Here is a 26,288-nt window from a genome sequence, read left to right on the forward strand (position 1 = left end):
CTTGTCTCATTCATTGTTAAATCTATTTTTACTTGCTGCTAGAGCTCCAATGAAGCCTAGCCATATCCCAAGGTCCTGCTGTGGGGCAAGAACCTTTTCTTCTTTTCAGTATTTTGCTTTCTTTAGGATCTTAAAAGCAGATTTAAAAGCTTCATCTAAATATTAAAACAAAACTTGTTTTCCCTCAACTAATAAGAATCCCTTACCACTTATGTGATGTTTCATGATTATTATTATTATATTGAGCTGGAATTTTTTTTCAGCTGGGCCCAAAACTCTGTACCAAAGAAGGTACAAAGGTGTAAGGAATTTTTTTGTCATTCTTCCTATCAAATAGGTCTTTTTCATCCAGATCTGTGTCACTTACATTAATAAATTGAAAACTATCTCACAACTCTTATCTTCATGCTCTCTGACTCATCAGTATATGCTCACTGACCTGAATTCTCCTAGGAATTTAAAGTTGCTTGACAGTGCAAGGGAAGTATTTCTTCTCTGTTTCCTGCAGAATCATAGAAGATCCATGACCCTGACACCCTTTGCTTAAAAGGCTTTCCCTTTTCAGTATTTAGATAGTATTTCGCTGGCATTAGGAAAAATACTGAAGTTGAGTTTGTCTCAGTATTTAGCTCACTATTTCAATATATGTGACCTGCTAAAAACAGCGAGTAGAATTCAGTAGCAGGTAGTCAAAGTAGTAAAGGCTTTAGAAATAAATACAGCAGAATCTAAGCTCCTAAACACAGGAGCAAAGTTATCTCAAGTAATATATTTTATTTCTTCATAGTGTATCACCAAGATATCAAATAGTTCATTGCCTTTCCATTCAGATGGTCATACATTCACATAAAGTCCACTAGAGCAACCTTCACAGACAAATGTCAACACTAGGATTTAGTGCTTTTCCTTCCCAGTCTGTAATTACTTGATTTTAAGATGCAGCTATTACAAATGTGACTGGCTGCTACTAGATAAGCCTGAATTACTTCTACATAAAAGATGGATTTTGTACTTCTTCCATCTGAAAGAGCATTTACCTTATGTGCTTGAACATAGGGCACAGTCACAATAGTGATCTACGAGTGTGACCATGAAATGGCATTTCCTTGGAGTTCACTTTCTTCAGAAACTCTTACAACAAGGTATCTCCAACCACCCAAGCAACTAAAAAGCCAACTGAAGTGGATGAGTGGGAACATCATTGTGCCAGAACACCACAGATCAGAACGCTTCTTGATGGACGAGGCAGGGGAGATGGCTTAGAAGATGTCACAGAAATTCTTTCCACATTAGGCCTATAAGCCCAGCAAACTTTTTGTTAACATTTTAATAGTACTCAACGAGGGAAAGGGTAACTTAAGGAAGAAAATCCATTCCAAAAATCTAGAAAACCAAGGTACATATAATTTCCAGATATTTTAATAGATACTGAAAAATGTTTAAAGCTGACATCTGCAGTCAGGTTTTTAAATGCAGCTGCATTTAAAAAAACCTGGTAATGTAGGGAGCCCTTCAAAGTAAGAGTTGAAACTTTAAGATCCTCATACATGTGAATGATCTACAACTGGCATGATGTATTTCTAAGTTTCCAGTCAGACTTACTTTGTTAAATCCTGCCTACTTAGAGGATAGAGGACAACCAAGAGAACATTCTGCACAGGATCCATGGCAGATAAACCTATTTTAATAAAGCATTTAATAAACCTCAGTGATATTTTCAAACGTAAGCCAGGTAGCATAGCAATCTTTTATACTTGTGCAAGACAGGACAAAAATATGCTTGAGTGGCAATATCTTTCCATTTTCATTTGATTCCACCTGCATAATCCTGTTACAAATTTTGAGTACTCATCTGAGCATATCTAATAAACCTAAGTGTTGGGACTACTTAAGGGAAGGCAAGATTATTTCCATGTCTGTGTGTTTTTGTAGTAACATTGTACAAATGGTGATGGTCTATCAACAACTTTTTGCAGGACTGTTCCCCCACTCCCAGTTACTACTGAGCCAACTTGAGGGATTTTTCAGAAAGCTGGGATGTGTTAAACGCCTGTTTTCTTTATAATTGATAACTAGATTCACCAGCTCAAACAGACCTTCTGAGTACTGTCTAAACATTACAACACATTAGTATTTATACCTGCTTCCAGAGCTATAGAAAGAGAAAATTGTTTACACACCTCTCGCAAAAATAAAACAACATCTACAAAGCATTAATTTTTTTTTAAAAGCTCCCAAAAAACCTCCAAATTTTGTTCACAAAATAAAACTGAGGTTGAGGCATGATGGCTGATAGTGATTAACAAACTTCAGAATTTCCACTCTATAATATCTACTAGTTTTTGCACCTTGTTTGTTTTCAGTAACACTTGGCAGCAGTTCATGTTCATTTACATTACTGATAGTAATGTCTAGACAAACATACTTCATAAAGATTTTCATGAAACACCACAAAAAGAAGTCACTTGATTCTTTCAGTTCTGATTAGGAGCTTAAATGTAAGGTATAATTTTTACAAAGACTACGTTTATCAGTCTAGCAGGTGGGTTCATTACATTGAAGTGAATGCCTGCTAAAACTTACAAGATAACAGTGGTACATGTATTGGTGGTTTGAATTGGAAGTTTATATATGGCAACTTACCTTGGATTGTAAAGGATCCTTTCCAAATTAAATTCTTTGAGGTATGCAATTACTGCTGCCAGAGAACAAATAACAGGCTTATCCAAGCTTACTATTACAGATAGTTTTTGAGGATCTAAAAAAAAGTTTTTCTTGTTAAAACACTGTTTACTACTTATGTATTTTAGAAAAAGCATATTTTGTTTTTCAATTTAATAAAATAGAAATCTGTAATATATGTACAGTGTTCTGTGATATCTACAAATCAACATAAAGTGAGGCTCCAAAATAACACTTATGGTTCCAAAGCATGTAGAACATTATAATAATGTAAACATATTATGAAACATAAAGCATTTGACTCCACAGGCTTTTCTTCATAACAATTACTAACTTCTGACATAAGAAATTTCTAAATATCCAAACTAACAACTGAATTCGGAAATCTCCATCGCTGCAGGCAACATCTGTGCAAGTTAAAAGGAATGAACAGGCTTTGGCGCATGTGCTGATGATTTATCTGCCTCAGCCAGTCTGAAGAACATGGTTCCATCTTTGTGAGACAGCTATTCGTATTTGATAATGTTTTTAAACAGTGCACTTCCACAGTCCCTCTTCAAGTTGCAACAATAGGAAAATTCACTCCATGATATCTCAACATAAAATAGCATTTTTTTAAAACCCTATTAAGTTTTTTTAGAGATGTTTTTTAAAGCTGTTCTTCTGGTCTTAGAGTGTTAACACACACAAGGACTTGAAGAAACATTTCAGATGTTGAGTGATTTCCCTCAGTTGCTATATATGTGTGAATTTACATCTGTCTAAACACACATCTTCAAGCTATGAAGAAAAGGGATGCTGTATCCATTCCTATTTAAACAATGTTCACTTTCAAGGTTCGCTTCCTCTAACGTGCAGAAAATTAAGCAAAGGTGGCAGAAGGCCTGCATGGATCAACAAGATGCTCCTGATGAACTCAGACATTAAAAAGGAGCAATATGAGAGGTGGAAGCAGGGACAGGTGACCCAGGAAGAATATAGAGACATTGTTAGAGCTTGCAGGGATGGGGTTAGGAAAACAAAAGCCCACCTGGAGTTGAGACTGGCAAGGTCTGGAAGGACAACAAGAGCTTCTACAAGTACATGAGCAAGACAAGGGAAAATGTGGGCCCACTGCTGAATGGGGCAGCAGATCCTGTGACAAAGGACATGGAAGAGCCTGTGGAACTCAATGCCTTCTTTGTCTTGGTTTTTACTGGTAAATATGCCTTGAGGAATCCAAGGCCTCTCAGACCAGTGGGAAATTCTGGAGCAATGAAGACTTCTCGTTAACAGAGGAGGGTCAAGTTAGGAAACACTTAAACAAAGTGGAAGTAGGCAAGTCCATGAGACCTCATGGGATGCACCCACATGTATTCCTTATCTATCTAAAAGCTAACAGGATGCATGCTTCAAAGACATTCTGAATGAAAGACCTGTAATGTCAGGCACTTCTTTCACATAAAAATCTAAATGACATACCTGTAGTATCAGGCACTTCTTTTGCATAAAAATTTGTGATCAGCTGGAAAGCATGGCTGTATTCAAAATGGAGGTTTTCCATCCTTTCTATCCTAATTCTGTCATCCCGTAACCTGCAAAGAAAAAATAATTGACTTTCAGTATTTATGCTCCTTTCATGAACAACACTTACGCAGGTTATAAAGGTGTACTTTCTTTTGTCTTTCCTTTGTGAAGAATTGAACGGGTAAAGAATGAAAAGATGAGCTACTTGGGTGGGTTGAGAACATTTCTAAGAGGTGGGGATTTTTTCAGACATTTCTTCTTTCCATTGTAAAAGTGCAAACAAATAAAAGACAAACAGCAACAGCAAGCAAGACCAAAAGAGACTTCAAGAGGCTGTCCAGTATACCTGCAAGGTAGATATGTTTTAATCAATCATAATAAGTATTTGCCCTATCAGTTCTTAAAGACTTAAACAATGAAGCAGTTCTCCTATGCTATTACCATATTTAATCATCCTTTATCTTTAAAGGCTTTGTTCTATGCTGTATATCTTGTTGCAACATTAACCTACTGCCTCTTTTACTATATGCAGCTGAAATAAAGTATTCCTGTCCTTTATTTCATAACTATTTGAAGACTTTTCCTTGTGCTAAAGGACTTGATTTCTTTCAGTCTTTTTGCAATCCAGGTTGTCAAGGATGTTATTAATGATAATCCAGTCTTCCCAACATGCCAGCACTTCCTTCCAGTTTAACAGTACCAGCAAACATGGCAAACTTACTCTATTCCACCATTAAGCCAAATGAGATCTCTTCCATGAATCCTTCCCTACTGTCGACAAGTAATTGAGAATTACAGCAGTACAGGATTTCAGCCAGTTTTTCAACCCATGAAAAATTAATCTAGCCTATTTTCTGTGACCCCTGCTTCCACAGCCCACTTACATGAGACAGTGGCAAAAAACCTTTATTCATCACAATGTGCATGAGATCAAAGCTGCTTGGTACCTGGGCTTGAGTGTCAAGCAGTACACCCAAGATGCCAAAATCTGACTCAGAGAAGAGTATGTGTGTGGTGTTTACAAGATACAGCCTTTCTACACTGGTTGCTTTTCCTTAATGCTCACTGAAATTAAAACTGAATGCTGCATTATCAATTCAATTTGTACAGCTGTTAATACAGCATTAAACTGATGTGCTGGTTAAAAAACAAAACAAAACAAAACAATTACACACACTGCCCCTTCAACCTCTGAGCATAATTACACAGCTACAGAACAAGCACTGAAGAAGTGGCCAGTAGAAAGCTGCCAGTAAAAGACATATATCAAACCAACTTGGCTTCAGCATATCCAGTCTCATACTACCATGGGACATGAATTCACCAAATACTTCTAGCACATTGAAATTATGCCAATGAGAGGGATTGTGTAGGTATTATAGGAAGGAAATTAATCGATACCCTTTTTGCAGGGCTTTTTGACTTCACAGGAAAAACCAGACAGGTTTTCTGCACTACATTGTACATATTCCCATCTGAAAGAATCAATATGTCTCTGAGGATCACCTCTTAAAAATGAGAGTTATTTTCCTATAATACGTGTCAAACTAACTAAGTCTTAGAGGTCTGACTTTTCTCAGCACATCCTAGATGATCCCTTGCTTACTTCGACTGCCTTAGTTTTAACTGACTGATCCAATTAAGTTTTCAGTCTTCATACCCTCTGGGATTCCCCTCTGCCCCAACCCTACTCAGAATGAGCAAACATTTTTAAAGTAAATGGATTTCCGTAAAAGACAATTAGTCTGTGTTCCTCAACCTCCGATAGCAATCAGCTATTTTCTTCCTTGTGTTTTTCACTTGCTCCAACCTTCACTAATAATCTGCTCTAACACATCCATCCATTTTGCCAAATTAACATGTATACTCACCACGGTCTTTTGCAAGAATACCACTTCAGCATTAAACTTTTTAAAATGTGTTGTATGATATCTGGAGGTTAGCAGAGTACAAACCTTTGAATCAGTCCTGCAAGACAGCAGGGCTTTTGGGTTGACCATGTGTGAGTAGGGACTTAAGAGAAACCTTTTTAAAACAGGATTTTATTTTTCATTTCTACTTCTTGTGTTTTCATAACACTGACTTCAGAAAAGCAAGGCTTAGCGAGGTCCGCAGAGCTAATTTTTAGAACCAAAGTCAAAACAGAAGGCTTGGGGGGGGGTGTCATTCATTGGATGATTCATGCCATACCTGCCTGTTTTTAAAGTAATGGTTAAAAATTAATTGTGTCACTCTCTTTAATGCATTTAGGATTTTCTTTCATTTCATAACCAAATTTATACAACTCCTTAGAATAAACTTTGGCAAATGACAGTTACAATCAGTATAACTTGAGGGACTTCTTATAGCAGTACATTTGTCCATCAACTACATCGATAGAAAATAGTTCAAATTAGAATTCGACAACTCCGTGATTTGTAAAGATCTTCACATATTTTAATATTTATATTCTAGCTATGGCATCATCAAACAAATATCTGACACTTTATCTGAAAGTATGCATCTGATACTCTAGATAAAGTAAACTGAAAGGTTATAGATATCTATTCAACATATGAAAAAACATGAATTTTTATCAAAATGTATGAAAACAAAATTTGCTACAGAAGGTTTTCACATCTGTCCTTTGTTTAGTCAGATGATCACCCATAGGCCATTTTTCTGATTATAGCCAGAATGATATGTTGATGTTTATGTTGATGATTTATCTCTCCAGCTACCAATGCCTATTTAAATCAGAAGTCAATTTCCCATCAACTTTTGTAAACATCATTCTTGTCAGAACATCTACAATGAACTGCTGCACAACTCACCCAGTACTGATACCCCTTCAGTACCTCTGAAAACAAGCAATCCTCATAGTCCCATGACACTGATAGCGCTAGTCAATGATGAAACTCAACTTTTTAAAGCTTTTTTTACCTTCCTTGTAGAAGTTCTTCTGCTACCACCCTTAACTAGATACTGAGCAGAGATGTTTCAAGGTTTCAAACTGTCAACTGATGGTACAAATGAACCTATAGCACCAGGATTTGATGCAGAACTGTTTTTCCCCCACAAGATGAGTTACAGAAGATGCTTGAAGAGATGAACATCAGCCACAGTTATAGATATGAAATCAGTGTGTCCATAAATAGACACATAAATGATGGGATCTTAAAAATCACATGTTTACACAGACATACACACGCTTTTGTGTATATAATATAATATATTAAGTCCATTCCAATCTATGTTGTTCTATGATTCTACTACTACAGCGACTAATTTATTGTCACCCTACTGGGAAAATGAAAAAAGGTCGTAATTGCTGGGTTTTATCCCTCTATTTATCCAGCAATTCGAAGCATCCACTTAAAGATTCTTTGCTTACCAAGTGCTGCAGAAAAACATTTTAAAGAGATCACTAAATGAGGGGGGCGGGGTGGGGGTGGGGGGGAAGATCTCTTAATAAAAACACTAAAAAAACCTAGAAGCTAGAAGAATGTAAAACAATGTAAAACTAATTTACAGAAATCTTTTATTGTAAGAATGAGCTTGCATATAAGCACAAGAGCTCACTGCAGTGTGCTGAATAAAACAGGAGTCAACTCATTACTGCTCTATAATTCACAATTAAACAGGCATAAAGTGCATAAAGACTTCCTGAAAAATAAACCCATCCAAACTAAGTTTTCTTAAAGCTCAGGACGCCTTCCTAAGGAAAGTAAATAACTCCAGAATTTTACCTTCCAACTACTATCCTGCTCTGCCCATTCTGCTTTAAAATCTTCAAATGCAGGGGTGCAGGCACCAATACTGTACTGTACACCCACATATCACAAGTTCATCCCATATATCAAAGTTCATAAACAAAACAGAATTTGGGAAGGGAGATCTCTGCTCCTAAAATTTAGTAAGACGTTTTTATTTCTGATGCTAAGCACAGATTTATAAAGCACAAATAACTGTTATTTAATTTTTTGTATACACTTTATTCAAGCTGCTATTTTCTCTGCACTCCTCAGAGTGTGCTCTGCTAGGATGACCAGCCTGACACTGTAGAGGAAAAATGCCTACGCTGCCCAGTAGAGCAAGGTAACCTGAATGCATTAATCCTTTCAGAAGTCCAAGTATACCACGTCATCCTCCCTTACCAACATGCTTAGCAGAAACTGCGTTTCCTTTGTCATAATTGTGTTACCTTTGTTACACAATTGCTTCTAGCTCAGGGGCTCTAGGTTTGAACTTGTCTGTGAGAACTGGAGAACAATCGTTCTTCCTTCTTGGTAAATCTTGGCATGGTGCTCAAGTAGCTTCTCTGGCAAAGCCTCAATGACATTTCCAAGCAACTGTTCTTTTGGCACTCACATTTTTATAAGCACAGCTTTTTCTCCTGCCGGAGTAAAGTACTTTCCCACAGTTGCTCTGAACAACGTTCAGATACCAGAGATGGAGACAATGTTGTTGCAAGGAAAATGGCAGCACAGCCACCTTCTCTGACTAGCTGCCACTCTCAGAATAATATAAATCACTGCTGCCTGTAATAACCAAACAATAAACACCACATGTATGCTATCAATATACTACTATAAGAGACTGTGTTGGACTGTGTTTGTCTCAACATTGCTGCTGCACCACTACCACTTCCTGGCCTCAACATCCTGTCGCCGTGGAGGAGTACACTCTGAAGGAGACTAATGTCCCTGAAGAATCCACCGTATCCGCCTGAAACTAGAACAACATCCTTTGTAGCACCTACCAAGCTGCACTTGTGCGCAAGGCTGGGTGGAGAGGAAATCAGAGTGAGGAAGATGAGCGGAGGCTGAAGATGCCACAGGTCAACACCCCCTGGCACAACCACTGTCAACACCTGGGCATGCGTGAATGGAGGAACATGGGGTGGCGTGTATGACAATGAGCTCCGTGGAAATGGGCAGGCTCTTTGAAGAATTCGTGGGGACTGTGACAATAAAAGGACTGCGTACTCCTCTCTCAGGGAATTGGACATTATTTCTCTGCAGAGCTTGGAGCTCGGAGCTTGGAGCAAAGAACTGCGAACTCTTTTCACACACCCCATCACCTGCACTGAGACTGAGCCAACAGGACGTCGCTGGATTCGTGGTGGTGGTAACTAATCTTGCTGCATCTCTTCTGTTCGCTTGCTTAGGTATTCTGACTTTTCCCTTCTTCTTCTCTCTGTCCTATCACTATTATGCCCTGTTACGGGAATAAAGCTTAAAAGGTTGTATGGCATCTGACCTCATTTGTGTCCTAATCTCGCTCTTGCGATCGTATCAAAACCTCCCCCGACATTGGATCGGGACAACTACATACAACACATTACCCCACAAGACCTCCAGCTTTTCAAACATCCCATCCCAAAACCCTCATATATGCTAGAAGCTTCTGAAAAGCCTAGAAGCAACTTTGACACACTTTAATTTATATACATACACACATATTTTTTACATATATATATGTATATACACACACAGAGAAAAAACTTACAGAAAACTCCTTGCTTGCCTTTTACTATCCAAACTATCAACCTTTCTCAACAAGTACATCCTGGTTTCCTTCCAGTCACCTTAGCAAAGCTACAGCTGAAAAGAACTCCAACCATATCTACAAGCCAAGAGTCTGGATTCAGGAAATTAGAAGAAAACATTCTTTTAGCTTTAGGAACTCAAGAGACAGCAGCTGTCAAGGAAGCAGAGCAAAGACACTATCAGAAAAGCAAAGGCCAGAGGGCTGTGTAGGCACTCTCATCTGAAGAATAGGATGAGACACACTACACTTGTTTCACGGAAACCTAGTAGAAAAGATCAAGAACTGTTAGGAAACTATTTCTAAGCCCCTAGAAGAAAGCAAGATGATTAATAGTCAGCATGGATTTGTCAAGAAAAAGAAAATCCCATCAAATCAATTTAGTTTCCTTCAATAGCACAGGAACAGATTCTGTGGACAGAGAGGAAGCAGATGATTTCCTACATGCTTGATTTCAGTGAGGTTATTTTATATCGTTTCACATGTTCTCATAACTGATCTATGGAAGCATGATTTACATGAAAGTACTTATTACAGAATGGGTACAAAACTGGCTGAAGAACAATACTCGGAATGGTATCAGGGGTTCACTGTCAAAATGAAAGAATGTGTTTTTCAAAGTTCCATAAAGCTTAATACTGCATCTGGTAACACTCAATACTTCAGTTATCACTTGGACAATAAAACAGAGGACAATTCCAGTCAACATGCAAAGGGTATGAGGTTGAAGTGACTGCAAAGAATGTTAGAAAACCAGGCTTGAACTGAAAACATGGTGGAGAAATTACCTAAAAAATAGAAGTTCTCTCCATCATGTATGGCTGTGAGTGAACAACACATGCACGAGCAGAACAGGGGATAAATGAGTAGAAGCTCTAACTTCTAATGTAGTAGCTCTGTCCATTAAACATCCAAAACACATATACTTTACTTGCAAAATGACAAAAAGCAATTCATATCCAATGAACAGTACTATTTAAAGTGATCTTCACTGCCTCGTGCAGTTGTGTATCAGCTCATACAACTGCTCTTCAGAGTCAGCACAGTATCTTCTCCATGCTTCCAGCAGTATTTCCCTCTGTGTTTTACAGGTGTTATATAGAACATGACACTGGGAGGATGCAGCTCACCCTGATTTGGTGTCATCAGAAGACTGAGAGCACACTGGACTAATCTGCTATGTGCTTGTTTTACTGCTACCCTCCACCTGCACCCCCGACAGTGATGTGCTAGAGACAGCTTCATAAACCAGCTGTGCAAGTCTGTCCCCAGAATCACCACTGGCACCACAATTCCTCCATTCAAGATTATATCAACCAGCAAAAATCTCTCTTCTTGCATGTCTTCAAACAAGCAAATAAACAAACAAAAAAAACCAAACCAAAGCAACAACACCACCACAAAACAAAATATAGGAACACCTGCCCAATATCTGCCATACTACATTAACAATGTAATAATTGAGTAACAATGAAATAATGCTCCCTCAGTTACATCCCACCATGGAAAATACCTCTTTCAGAATCAAACCGTGAGTGAGGAGAAAGTGAAGCCATAGACCCAATCATTTGCTCGTGATAGGTTGTGATCACACCTGTGGCTTGCCTCTCTTTTCTGCACACCATCAAGTCCCCCACAGCTGGGTGTATTTTGTGGCCTTGTTAAAATGGTCTGTGGCTATTTCTGCCCTGAATTTTCTGACATTAGTTACACAAATTTAAGGTTGGAAGTTTCCAGCAGAATTAGCACATACTTTTCTTTTTTTTTTTTTAGACAGAAGATTTCCCTGTGGTGCCTTTCTGTCAGAGAACAGTTCAACAAATTCCAGATGCACGCTATTCTGCACTCCTTGAAACACTCTGGGTTCAGGCACACAGCAGTATGCCAAAGAGTTTACCAACTAATTGTCACCAGAAGTTTCTCCAAAAGGACACCACTAACATGGCCCTAACATGACCTATAAAGCTTGTAACATCTTCTTCTTACGATACAGAAGAATGTGATGAACTGCTGCATCCTGCCAGAGCAACCCAATGTGCCAGCATTTTAAGGATTCTGAAGGTAGAGTGCTTTGATGCTACTTAGCTTCAAGCCAATGTTAAATCTAGTTGGGGAAGAAAGACAGGCAATGTAACAGGAAATGCAAGTATTTCTAAAACGCCAAACAGACAATACAGTTATGAAGATGAAAAATGCACAGGCAACAGAAATGAATAAAACTCCACATTTATGTCATATGTTCTAAAATCAGATATGGAAGACTCCTTTCCATGTCTCTTCCTCTGCACCTAGCTGAGAGGCCATGAAACACCTAAGCACCACATTGTGCTTTTGGGATCATTTTCAAACTCTGAACTCCTCTCTCCCCCTTTTTTCCTCAAGAATGGATCGCTTCCTCTCCCTGTATTGCCCAAGTTTTTGCTGAGTACTAACTAAAATGTTAATTATCTGTGTTCTTTCCCATCAGACAGGGTGATTTTCTATATTTTCTTCTCACGTCGGGTCTTAAATGTCATACAATAACATATAGCTGGAGAAGCATACTTTATATGAAAGGGATAACTATTCATTTACCTCAACACTAGCTCTTATTATTGTGTCTGGTCTCAGTTACTTCGCAGCTGCAGTTCTGTGCATGTCTACATCAACGTAGCTACTGACTCATAATACCACTCTTCCCACCTCATCCCTGGCTGCTTATTCCCACTGCTTTGTCTTCAATAGCTGTAGAACTTTTCTGAGTCTGCACCAAGCACTTTGAGCAAGCTATGACAGGAAGAATTCATTGTGGAGGGAAGGAAAGAAGAGCTTTTTGCTGGTTTATCATGGTTAAATGGCTCAGCGAAAGTGAAAAGATGGTGATGGTGACAGGACCAGAACAACCAGCTCTGACTGCTGTTTCTAAGGGAGACTTTGGCAAAAGCTTGCCACCAAAAAGCTTTAGGAGCACTGGCTATTGTCTCAGGCTTGTATCACAGTCCTCTTCCAATCCTTCCTAGGGCCAGAAGCTTTACTTCTCTATTTGCAGTTGGTCAGCAGGACGATTCACCCCTTAGAGACTTTCACTGCCTGACCCTTCTGCCTGCCCTCCCCCTCCAAGTTTTCCTATTTTCATTGCTTAACAACTTGATTTTGAATGAAAGCAATTATCACAGTGAGCAGAGTAGAGCCACACAGAGCTGCCTCTAAAACTGCAGGTATCACTGAGGGAGCTCTGGAGTCATGTTGTCCGGCCCTCCACCTGAAGCAGGACCATCACCAACATCAGCTGGATCATTTCACTAAACTGCATAAGTGTCTGTCACTGGTATAACAGAGGAGCTGACAGAAATGTGAAGCAGGTTGTAAGAGCAAGTCTAAGGTCAGACCAAAGTGAATTTTAAAATGCAGCACAAAAGAAAAGACTATGGGATAGAGCAGCCACAGCTGCAGGAGCTACACCCTGAACTCCCACAGAGAACAGCACAGGACAATGGCACATCTATCTGCTAATATGGCCACACACTAAAAGGAAATACTGCAGATGAAAAGCAAAACAGTTGTAACTGCTCCTTACTGAAACCATGACAAGGAACTGAGTGCCAAAATTTTCCAGTACGTGACAAACACTAGAAACACGTAGAGAACTGCTGTTCTCTGGAAAGTACAACACAACTGATGTTTAGGGAAAAGAGATTTAACTTAGACAAGGATTGTCAGGGTCTGAATGAAGAGTCCCAACTATACAACTATTTGGAAAAGAAAGCAGAAATGTAATCCAGGAATTATATCATCATTTTAATCTGCTTTTGATATACTTCCCCCAGAAGCCAGCTACAGTTCATCCTGAAATATTTATTTTTACAAAGATGATGCCCTACTGCAAAACATTGCTGAATCTGCTCATATAAAGAAATACTTTAGATAGTTTCATACTTGACCATAAGACCTACAGCAACCACTTAATACTATTTTAAATCGTCCTCTAACACAGTGATAATTGACTCTCAAAACTCCCCCTAAATTACCATGAGTTTTTACCAAACAGAACTTGTAAAAGAACATCTACACCACCAGACAATAGGGTGGCAGAGAGAAAAATTGAGCTCTGTATTACATATTATATAACTCGAAATATTACAAACTTACCTTGCATCATTAAAAAAAAAAACTTCAAGTGCTTCATAAACATTAGCAACAAAATAACAGGACTACAGCTATAACACACGGAAAAAGTCTGGACAGGAAGAGTGAAGGAAAAGATGATAGAACCTTGAAGTAAAATGAATTTTGAAACTAATACAAATGTGTATGGTGAATTTTGGACTATCACCTTGTTCTAAATGGCAGCTTTTCTGCTACGCCTCTCACAACCCCACACCTCCTTCACTGTTTTATACATTTTTCCAAAATGAGTGTACTGGCTCTTTGCTTCACAGGGTCACGTGTTGTCTGATCATACCTGTCTTGATTGACAGGAACATGAAACTTTCCCATTTTGAATAGCAAAAACTTTCGAGCACAAAGCACTTTTCTTTGTTTCTCTTCTAATCTTTTTGGAAAGGCTTCCCACCTACCAGATCGTGCAGTGAAGTCGCAACCATTGTGCTTCTGTCAAATCACTGCCTACTGTCATTAAAACTCACCATTACAACCCCATTCTAGAATCAAGCTGATGGAGAAAAATTCAGTAGAGTACATTTTATTGAAAGACACATCTTCCCTAGCAGCAGAAGTAACGGCCCAAATTCAGTTTGAACAAAGTCAAGCTCAATGCATAACAATGCTTCCCACCCATTTTAATTATCTCCCTTTCCCCTATGCTGTGCCTGAGCAAAAATCTCAGGCATTCTGACTTCAATATATTTGAAATACCACTGGGCCTCAAAACATTCAGAGTTATCTGGATCCTACACATACATATGCAAAGCATTTAGTGCTCTGTCCAAGAAAGGAAAGTGTTTCCTAGGTGAGGCTGTTTAAGTAAAAATTAGAAGCAAATGGCTACAATACAACGTACTTCTGGAAAGAATCTTGAATTCAAGTTAGTGACTTATTCCACAACTAAAGAGAACCCCAAATCAAAGCTGAATGCTGCAGAACCTATCAGCCACAGAAAATCCACAGTGGCTCTGAGGGGAGCTGCTGAAGCATGAACCAAGCTTTTGCCCAGGTAATGGATAAAAGGATATTTTACTAGCACAAATAGATAGCATAAGTAGGAAGTTGAATGGAAGTCATCATTGGCTTATGAAACATAATTTCCAATGATTATATAAGAAATAATGGAGATGATGACAGAGAGAGTCCATCCATGTATCTATTATAAATCAATTTGAACTAACCTCCCACACTACTACCACAACTCTACCTGCCAAGAACTGTCAAAAACATAAATCCTGTTCTTTAATCAGCACAAGAATTGCTGTGGAAATTTACTAGGAGTGCTGAACATCCAATACAGACCACACTAAGGAAGTATATTGCTTCTGCAAGCAGGAAGGCCATACCTGGATTTTCCACTCACCACTGCACTGAAACCGTTTAAGTTAACAGCTCTGAAGAAGGGATGTAGCTCCTGTTCAGGCTCTTACACACCCTCCTGTGCTCTGTAAAGACGCAGTATGCCCACTGCTTGGTTTTCAACTTCGTGTAAGGGAAGCTCAGAGACTTTTACAATAAACAAACACTTACACATACACTAACAATACAGCAAAAGGAAACTCGTATGAGAAGACAGTCTAGCTGTTTTGTTGGGCTGGACTGCTGTACTAGAGGAAGAGAGAAAATCCAGAGGGCCCCCGGGGACAGCTTGAAGGAGGGAGAAGGCCAGGGAGCAGATGGTTGTACTTTCCACACAGATGTCATGAGGGAATGGAAGAGCTGAAAGGCCTCCAGGAAGAATCTATCTATGCCTTGTCTACATTACAGAAAGTAATATTATGACCCCTGTCTGGAAACTGATCAGCAGTCAAAATTAGCTACATGTAACTAATTCTGCCCTCTGATCCATAGATTTGTGTTCACAGCTGGAGAACACCTGACACACCAAATAAACTAATGGAAACTGGAAATTTTCTTCTTTCAGTTTACTAGGAGTGCAGATCACAGTTCAATGCAGAGACAATGGCATAACCCTTCTCCCATGCATTCTTCAGCCAAATCCTGTCAGAAGAAACTCTCTGGTTCTCAAGTGACAGATGTCAACTAGCAACACATATCTGAAAAAAATCTCCCATAAAAAAAAATAGAAACGCTGAATCCTCTTGATAAATAATTTGCATGACTCTGTAGGATTACAGACTAACTTTAAAAAATTAAGCAGAAAAAAAAATGAAATCAAACTTCAGCCCATAACATCTCACTTTCATTTAAATTTGAAAGGAAAGTATACACATTACTGTGTTTTCAAACTATGCTGACAGGTCATTACACCCAGCACTTAGGCAGAAAACCTGCAATCACTCTTGACTGCTTAAAACACCACATTATTCTAACAAATTATAACAAAAAGGAGAAAAGTTACAAAATATGTCTTCAGGATTTGTATCATTTTATCCAGATATTTTTGCACAAGACTTGATATTCTTAATTTTTTCATTATTCACTATCTGCAAAATAAGTATCTGATCTATATCCAGACCAAAACTTTCAGGCAGACACCCCTCCGAGTATTACCCATCATTAAAAAAAAGGTGGGAAATACATTCATCCAAGCTGCAGAGGAAAAGAAAACCAACAAGCATGGTGTTTATATACCACACAAGGCTCCACTCAGTTACTCAGATAGGTCTACAGGACCCATCTGGAGGAACAATACATTGTATTAGTACATTAGTTACAAAACTAACTGTAATTCAGCTAGCAGAGGTAAAATATAAGCAGGCAGTATAAAGAGGCTGGGGACTCCCCTTCCTTGAGGATTTTCCAAACTGGGCAAAACTGCATGAAACCTAATCTAACATTGAAGACAGCCTGCTGCTTTGAGCAAGAGGTTAAACAAAATAACCTCCAGAAATCCCATCCAAGCCAAACTTTTCCAAGATTCTGAGAAACAAATTATTCTAAGAAACTGTGAAAGTTATTAAATACAATATAAACCAGCTGTAGCTTAATTGCACCAATAAGAACACGAACATACAGACCAGCTGCATAGCCCTTCTTGCCTTACAGCACTGTTCTACCAAGCAGTTTCTTCTGTGCTGTAAAGAGATGAGCATGTAACATTTAATTTACTGTTTACAATGATCTACTAATGAGATCAGAAAAGGATATGACACAGGAATAATTATAGTTCCAGAGTTGGTTTGTGACCACATCATGGTCTCATGTGATCTGCTTCCACAGTGTCTCTCACACATCTTGAACTCAAGATCTGTGGCAGATGCTCTTTGGAAATCCAAGGAATTTTCCATGCAGGAATTCTCTTAATATGTCTTCACACAGACAACGTCAACCATCCAGTAGTTAGATGAAGAGATATGCTCTTCCCTTTCCTATGGGCAAACTTCATATGCAACAGGAAGGACCGGATATACTATTTAAGCTGATTATCTAACCATATTTTTCAGCTGAGACTGTGGCACAAAGTCTCTTATTTTTTTATTTCTGGCATGTATAACTTGCTGTTCACATTTCATTCTCTTCTCACACCACTGACAACATCGCTTGAAATTACTCCAACTGAAAGGATATGATAGATTATGCAACTACTCAGTTAACTAGGGTTTTTCCCATTTTTCCCTCCGTTTGGAAGATCAATGTTTGGGACACCTAACACATTCAAGTCCCCTCTACACTACAGAAATAAAAATATTAAGCCACAACACAATCTTGCAGCTGTCAGCATTTGTACCCACAGATGTAATTAAGAGACCATTAAAAAGCCCAACTATTAAGCATCTCCATCCCCAAAAACAAACATACTCTGTTTTGAAATAGTTTCAGTAATCGAACTGAGTTTGCCATTGTACATGGCCTATACCTTACAAGCCTTTTTATCCTTTTTCAGGAAGATCTAGCTGTGTGTTGCTACACTGCATTTTTCATAATGATTCTACAACGTAATATGGCTGGAAATCTCCCTGATTTTCTTCCAGAAATGACTCCATCTGAGCTCTCCAGCTATGACTAAAATAAAAGAGATTCCAATTCTAAACTCACAAAGATATCCAGCAAGACACTACCTTCAAGTCTAAACACAATAGGCGAAGTTCTGCTCTATCCCCACTCCTTTTTATTTTGCTGTTACTGGAGTTATTCTCCTTTGTTGCTGTCAAGCCATCACAGCACCCTGGTTTCTGCTGCATTCTACCTCTCTCCAGTGTGACTGACATTTGTCCAGCACTCCAGAACAAAATTTTCTAACTTGATCTTTCAGACACCCCATGAAAACAGGATGATATTTAAGATGGCGGGAGGGAGCTGAATATAACAACAAATCCAAGTACAGAGTGAGCAAGAAGTCCCTGAGGAAGTAATCTGAATTAAAGCAAAAAAGGAGCAGGAACTTTTATTGTTACAGGTCTTAATCTGAGAATGAGTATCACATTCATTCTCCACAACAAAAGCAAAAGAGGCTTCAGGCTTTTGGTCATGTGCGCTAATGGCAAATGGGATTTTTATTTTTAACAATTCTAACTCGAACAGAATTTAGCTCTTGTACATTAAAAAAGCCCTGCAAATGGTAGACAGATGCTCAAAGAAGTCTTCAGACCCTGAAAATTCTGTGTTAATCCCCAAGAAGGCCAAACTATGGTTTCTGGAAAGAGAAAGACAGCTGCTGAGTTTGGTCATGATTTGTCTTGCGCTGGCCCAATGGAAAGTGTAGTATCAACACAGGAGGTCAGCTACATCCCCACTGTTAACTGGGCACATCCAAAAGAGCAACAGAGACTCTCCATGATCAAGGGGACCTTTGTACTTCCCAACCATCTCAGAAAAGGAAAACTAAAATATGGAATGGTTCCCTGACAGACACCTTCTACCTGGGGAGAATAATTTCCAAGCTTGGGAATGAACGCTGTAAATCTATGGACAAAACATATTCTACCCATGCAGAAAAGATTTGTATATTTTACGTTGTTCAAGTATGCCAATTCAGCAAGGTAGAGGTCATCTTCAGTATGTGCCCATTTACTGCCCTCAATATATGAGCCTAGCCTGAGAACTGCACTGCTATCAAAGGATTTCTTGTGTGCAGTGAGGAAAATGCAACCACATGTTCAGCTTTAGTCATGCAGTGCTCCCCTCTGGGAACAAAGCATTCTGGCATGCTGGCCATCTATGTCATGTTTTAAAGGGGGTTTCTCTGCCAATTGGTGACATAGCCTGCCTCCATACGAAGTAGTACATGCCTACTTATACTGGTCACCCAACATGCATTGAACTAAGAAACTACCATTTAAATCTCACTGCTTAAGCAGAATTTGTCAGAGGGAACTTCTCATCTCCCTCTGATAAAGAGCTTTACATGATTTGTAATGTTTTTAATAGAGGCTGCTGGACAGAAAACAGGAAACAGCTGGCTAGTCAATTACACTTTTAATTAACACTTCCTTTGATAAGCTGATACAGATTTAAGAACCCATTAATTGTGATGAAATGACCTTGTTCCTTTTTCAACAAGGTATTCCAGGCTTGCCTGTGAGATGGACAAAGATGCTTAAACACAGTGACATTTCTAATATAATAAATACAAAGAGCATTAATAATTATGCCCTCTATATACAAAACTTTCTTTTCACTGCCATGTTCTTGTAACTAAGAGTGGCATATTTTAACCATAAATGGATTTCATATTCTATGAAAAATTAATACAAGTGAAAAAGCAGGGAAGTTATCTTTCCCACGGCTTAATTTAGTACGTAACATAGAGATACTGTACACTATGCGTTTTTCATACTGCTGCTTTGCTAGGATTTATGATCAATGAGCCAACAGCAAAACGCTAGTTAAATTATTTTACAAATGGAAAATACATTTGAAGGAAACAGATGAAGGCAGCGTAGGCTTAATGGTATGTTTTTTAAGAAAAAAATGAAAAAGCAGATCAGGAGTTAAAATTGAAACTCAATTTATCTCTTGTTTACACTTTAGAGGCCGTGATTTGAGTGAATGTTCTCTCTGGCAATGGTCCAGCCCAAAATATGATTTTCAATACCACAAGGCTGCACACCAGCTCTGCAGAACTGAACTGAAAACAGAAGTGACAGAGTTTTGTTTTGTTTTTAAAGTAGACAAAAATTGAAGGAAAAAAATAGCATCTTAATTCTACTGGCAACTGATATTTACCTTATTAGATTTTGTAAGTCAAGACTTCAGGAAACTGAAGAATAAAACTTCTATTACTACCAACAAATGAAATGCTTACAATGTTAGAGGGAGTAGAGGGATAAAGCTACTAAGTGAAACTATTTATTTTTGTCAGATAAAGGATTTTCACACACAAGACGCACTGCCTTCTTTTTTGTTCAGTTATTGTATTTTAAAATACATGAAGTTGCTGGCATAACACACTGAAATCCATCTTTAAAGAATGTTACTAACAAAACCACAAGAATTCCCTTCACCCAGTTTCATGTAAAAGGTACAAGGTACTAGTCTACAGTCTATTTATATTAAATGATGAGAATCTACTTATAGTAAATTATGAGAAAGAAGCATCTGAAAGAACATCCCTATTAATACACATCCATTTCTTAATATGATTTGCATCTGAAATACTACATGTGTATGCACTGTAATAAAGGGACTTCAGTTCCCTGCTAAGTCCTCTCTCAACAGCCAACCTGAATTGTTCAACCATCAACATGACCATGCTTTAAGACAAATTTTCTTTTTTTAAAAAAAGTAATTATGTTAAAAGCAGGGGGGGTTGTTGAGTTGTCTTTTTTCTTTTCATTTATCACATCACAGATCCTGTTCAGAGCACAGCACTCACACAACCAAGAGTACAGCCTGAGCATCCATGCAAACTGACATAGATTAACACAGTCACCAAACACAACAGTCCCGCCATTCCCAACATCTTCATTCTTATCCTTTTCCTGCACTGGCATAAAAGCTTAGACAACCGAGACAAGAATCCTAACTAGTCAAAAATTTACCCAGAAAGAACAAATGACCATAGCAGTTCTTCACCTGTCCCAGTTACCTGCTGCAGTTCACCATGAAGCCACAAAAACTTTTGTGCTGAACATATGAAAGGGGCCATGTGATAGCAGAAACAATTGCTTAACCCCCCAATACCACTGAAAAGTTGTTGATGAAACTCCATTCTGAGGTGCCTTTCCACAGTATATTAAAAATCAAACATATTACTTATTAATTAATAACTTTTGATAATATAGTAATTAAATATCACACATATTATTAAACTGCCATGCAAATTTCAATTCATTTTTGTAACATCAAAAAGCTACACAACAATTATTTGTTAGTTTGGCTGAAGCCCCAGCTTCTCCTTTAAACCCTTTCAGAGACAAATACCAAGAGTCAGATATAACTCCACTGTGATCATACCCCTTTATTTGCCTAGTAGAGTACTAAAAAGGATATATGAAGCTTGATCGGGCAGCCGTGGGATCCTTTTCTTACAATTGCTTTCCCCTCAGTCCTTCCCCTTCATTTTGGGGCATGACTCCACTGGAAATAACTCTGACACACAGACATTATCTTTGAATCTGCAATATGAGCAAGCTAGAACAATTCTAAAAGTACAATATGCAGTGTTATTAGAAATGTAACGATTAGTCCTTTCACACCAGAGCTGAGGCGGTCTGTCTCATCACAGTTCCTACCTATGCTTTTTATAGCGCTTGTGTTTAGGATGATCCATCATATTTCAAAGGACCCACACTCACACTAAGTTACAGAGCTCTTTTCTGCCCGTCTTCCATATTACCAAAGTCACCACTTCAAATCCAGTACCTGTCTAACGGACTGTATGAAATGCAGGGCTGTGACAGAGTGTAGATCCAGATCCCTATGCTATGTGCAGACTCAGGCACAGCCAAGTAAGAGAGATGTATTTATTCTAGCTAATCAAGAAAACGGCACTATAGAAAACAGCATAAAACCAGGGATCTTAACCAACAGCTCTCCCTACTCCTCAGGATTACACTAGTCTTTTTTGACAGCTGGTAGTTTCCACTCTGCCATGGCTCACAAAATTACATTATGATTTTCAGTAATAAACAGCAAACAGATTCCAAAATATGCATTCCAAAAAATAATTTCATGCAAGTTAATCATAACTGCACTCAATTATGACAGCTATGAAAGCATTTCTTTACTTAGGCAACCCAAAGGCATTGGCATTCAAATTTATGCCAGATCAAGTCTGTGGTCTGAATCTGGCCGTGTCTGAAACCTGGGCCACATTTAATTTCTCCCATCCAGATTGGGTAACTAAATGTTTGCTACTATGTTCTCTATTCTCAGTCCTTTTCAGCTTAGCTTCAAGAATATTTTCTACATATATCTTGATGCCTTTGTACAGTTTAAGTCAGCAAGCACTATACATTCCCTAGCAGCTGAGAAGGATCCCTCCTTGAGGCGTTCACTCTACAAACCTGTGTGAGAAATCTAGCAGAAGGGAGTACCATCCTTGGCTTGTGTTGGCTACACAGCTCCCTATGCTACGTTCAATTCCTAATCTTCTAACTTCAAGGCTGGCCTAAACAGACAGTCATTAGGTGAACCTGGTTGTAAAATACCCACTCAAAAGAGAAATAAGTGGTCTATAGCATCTTCTAGGTTGACTGATGATTTTATTTGGCCCAGTTTAAAGGTACATTTTCTCCACAGTCCTGTCCTGATAATGCTGCTGCACACAAAACTAGATCCTGTATGAGCTCTGATGCAGACATTAAACTTTATCAAAAAGTGCATTAAAAAGCTTGTCTAGGAAAATTGATGTTCCTTCAAATTCAGTTAAAAAAAAAGTGAAGTCCAGTCATCAGTTTACAGTTTTCCTTAGAGATTTTTTTTAAGCTGTCTATAAGCCAAAAAATATTGGCTGGACTAGTTTGCTCTTTACAGCTAAGAATCCTTCATGAAACAAAGACTTTCCTTATAGGCAAGGAGTTTACAAAACCCTGCACAGCTCATCCATATATAGAAAACTGCTATATTACACATCTGTACTTTCACCTAGATTAACTCAAAGCACAAATCCTTTAATTAAATTTCAGAGACAAATTAAGTATTTTTTGTCAAGGCCACAAGGAATAAAAAGTACACTGTATTTGCAATATATACAGAATGCTATATGGTGAGGCATAACTTCTCCACTTTGAGATGCAAATCCATGTGCTATCTTTTCAGTTAATTAAAACAGTTTAACACACCAATTAATACTGTAAGTAAGGATTTTTGACAGCTACACAACTGTTCCCTATAAATTAAAGGCTTCTTTTTTCAGCCTTTCGCTCTTCCTACTTCCCTTTCTCTCAGATGCATCAAGAATTTATTTTATTGTAACAGAATAGGCAGACGGGATGGAGGGGCAGTTATCTTCCACCTGACAAGAAGCAAGAAAAACAGGCACAATATAAAATAGGAAGAGGAATAGATTCAAGTATATTTGCTAGAAACTGTTTTTAAGTACGGCCATTCTTTCATGTAAATGGAAAACAAATACACAACACAAAACCTTTTTGCATTAAAAAATACTGTATTACTAAGCTGTGCACTGGAAGAATTAATTACTATAGGAATGATTTCAAATTCTTCATTAAGAACACAGAAAATATCTGTAAATTTAGAAGCAAACTTAAGTATGAACTTCTAACAATCATTTTTATTATTCAAATTCCCAGAGGAAGAGTTCACACTTAAAGTACACTCTTCACAACTCTAGTTTACTGAAAGCCTCTTACCTATACCATACATCAAAAAGAACATCTTAAAAGACACAAATGTTGTAAGCCAGTCAAGCACAAAATTAAACTGTTAAGGATAGCCTGAAAGATAAAGCTTGTTCCCTTTTGCAGTTCAGTAGATTGATGGCACATAAAAAGCCACTTCAGTGTCTTTTTCTTCAAAATTAAGAAAATTAATATATCCTGGTTTTATGAAAAATATATTCATGGCCTTTCTTCCCCAACTCAGGAGGGCTGGGAACAAACACTGCAAGAGCATTATTCTCCTCCTCACTCTAGTATCGTTGCTATCTGCATGTCAAACACACAGATAGTTTCAGTCTTTTTCCCTCCCATACTTGTCTCACATCACTACATTGTTTTGATTAAAATTGTTGAATTTCTAACTCCTAGTGCTAACAATGAGGGCAGGAAATGTGGGAAGAAGTAATGTCTGAGAAATTAACACATTCAAGGTATCCATGATAAAACTGTTTCACAGGGAAAGATTTATATCCCAAGGCAACTTCAAAGAACAATAAATCACAGAAAGGAAGTAGTTGTTTAAAAAAAAAAAAAATGCTAGGACTTTAACAAACGCCAACAAACATTCATAGGCTGTTAAAAAAATTTTAAAATTTGCATGCCAGCTTTAAGAGCTTAGGAGTCCTTCTGCATCTGAATACGTGCACTCTAGCTGCAGATTACTGCAACATTTTCACTGATACCTGGAACAAAGGAAAACACGTAACTGATGTTCTTGTAAGAGCAAGTCGGCATCAGATGTACACATGCTGCATCATAGTATGCTAGCTCCCCCACAATGGATCAAACTGTACACATGCATTTACCCTCACAAAGGTCCAGTTAGATTACCTCTTGATGAAAATAGCCAAGTTACCTTCACATTTAACACACAGAACACGCACACTGGAAGCTACCATGGACCAGTCAAGGTGCAGGACAGCCTTAGAGTATAGAGTTACAACAGCAAAGAAGTGATGTAACTGGATCCCTCAAAAAGGATTTTACTTTCATTCAAAACCACTTTCAGTCCAAACAGAGTTGCCAGTTATGTTTGGGGTGTGGCTATTTTTAAGAAGAAAAGCAGCTTACCTTTTTTGTTCTGGTCACCTCAAAGCACATAAACAAGTGGCTGGTTTATTGTAACGTACCGTAGACCTGAGAACTCCCTAGTATCTGTACAATTAGTTACTGCAACACTTCAACACTTTTGCAAGCCATTTGTATCTGTACTTTAACACAGTTGAGACAACTCCCAGTTTTGTGTGCCTGTGTGTATGCCTTCCCTCCTCTTACCTCAGTACAGTATGCGGTTGCCAGACTGATAACAACTGTACAACCCTCCAATTTACACAAGTCTGTCAGATATAATCACCTGCTCTATCATGAAAATCTTCAATACGTGTGACATCTATACTAGCTTATCAGCAAAGCAAATGTCCATTAGGAAATGTTCATTTCTTTGAATGATAATTGCATTATCTGAAAACTGGAAATTAAATTCCTAATATGAATCACATCAGAATAACAATGCCATTTGGATATTCAGGTTATCTGAAAATTTTTTATCAGAGCAATGACCTCTACCTCAAATTTTAAAAGTTTCAAATGTAAATAAGAATTGTTCCTTCAAATTGGGATTACTGAACTTCAGAATTTATTACCATTCTCTATCAAGTCACCTAATGCACCACAATTATTGTCCTCGTAGATATCAAGGGAAAATGAATTATTACTAACTGGTTGCTTTCATCCCCTCCCTGTCTAGGACCAGGACCAGCAGCGCCCCAGCATGGTGGTGCCACCTCCTGGAGGACAGAGGTGTAGAGCTCCAGTCTCCCATCTGGGTTTGTAATTGTGAGCTTCAGCACCCTTCCCTGGTTGAGAAACTTCAACAGCTGTTGTGAAAAGTCAACGGTGTATAAATATATACTGAGAGAAATAAACAAGTAACATTATAACGACCAAAGAGGTCAACAAAAAGTAGAACTAGTTACATACCACCTCCTGCAGTTTCTGATCTATCCTATAATAATAAATCAAATAAGCACCAAAACATGAAAACAAATGCTTTAAAGTTTTAATTTTCCTGCTTCTTTCAATAAGGTGGTTTTTTCCCTAGATAAAAAGTTAATTTTTTGACAGCACGAAATTGCACAAGCATCAAGATCAATTTAATCATTCTTCATTTAATAATTTCTAGTTCAGATATTAGGGGAAAAAAAAGCCAAAACCATGAATATCACTAATCAGTGCCATAATGCCATGAATACAGCTCCTGAACACAGCACACTTTTCACTCTGCTTGCAATCACATGAAAAATAATGTACCTTTGAAACAGGTAGGAATGGCTGGGGAAGCTTATCAGGACATGTATCTCTGTTTTTTCCTGGAGGAATTTACAAAAACACATGGGCTGGGCAAGACCTGCAAAGGCCACTTGTTACTGTAAGAAGCAATGTTACCATTTTTAATCTAATATATCATCCAGGTTAAGAAAAGTGCTCTGCAATGCATTTAGACATTACTTTGCAACTGCCTTCCCACATTCTTCTGGTGACAACTCTGCATGCACAATGGAACAGTAATTTCATCTAAAGGATGCCAATATGCCTGTGTTGTGTCCTAAACTGTGAAGGGCAGTAAGGCAGGCAATGGTAAAAAAGTAGACTTTACACACAAGCAACTTGTTAAAAAAGCCC

General features: G+C 38.2%; 1 protein-coding gene across 1 annotated transcript in view; it reads right to left on the reverse strand.

Annotated features, from left to right (window-relative positions):
* Positions 1 to 26,288, reverse strand: part of MSH3 (mutS homolog 3) — a 115,300-nt gene that overhangs the window by 69,730 nt on the left and 19,282 nt on the right. Inside the window, exons 9-10 of the mRNA XM_074857301.1 lie at positions 4,144 to 4,256; positions 2,644 to 2,758 (exon numbers count right to left, since the gene is read on the reverse strand). Of these exons, the coding sequence (XP_074713402.1) occupies positions 2,644 to 2,758; positions 4,144 to 4,256 (228 nt within the window). The remainder of the gene's footprint in view (positions 1 to 2,643; positions 2,759 to 4,143; positions 4,257 to 26,288) is intronic.

The sequence above is a fragment of the Strix uralensis genome, chromosome Z (genome assembly GCF_047716275.1).
Source record: "Strix uralensis isolate ZFMK-TIS-50842 chromosome Z, bStrUra1, whole genome shotgun sequence".
NCBI lineage: Eukaryota > Metazoa > Chordata > Aves > Strigiformes > Strigidae > Strix > Strix uralensis.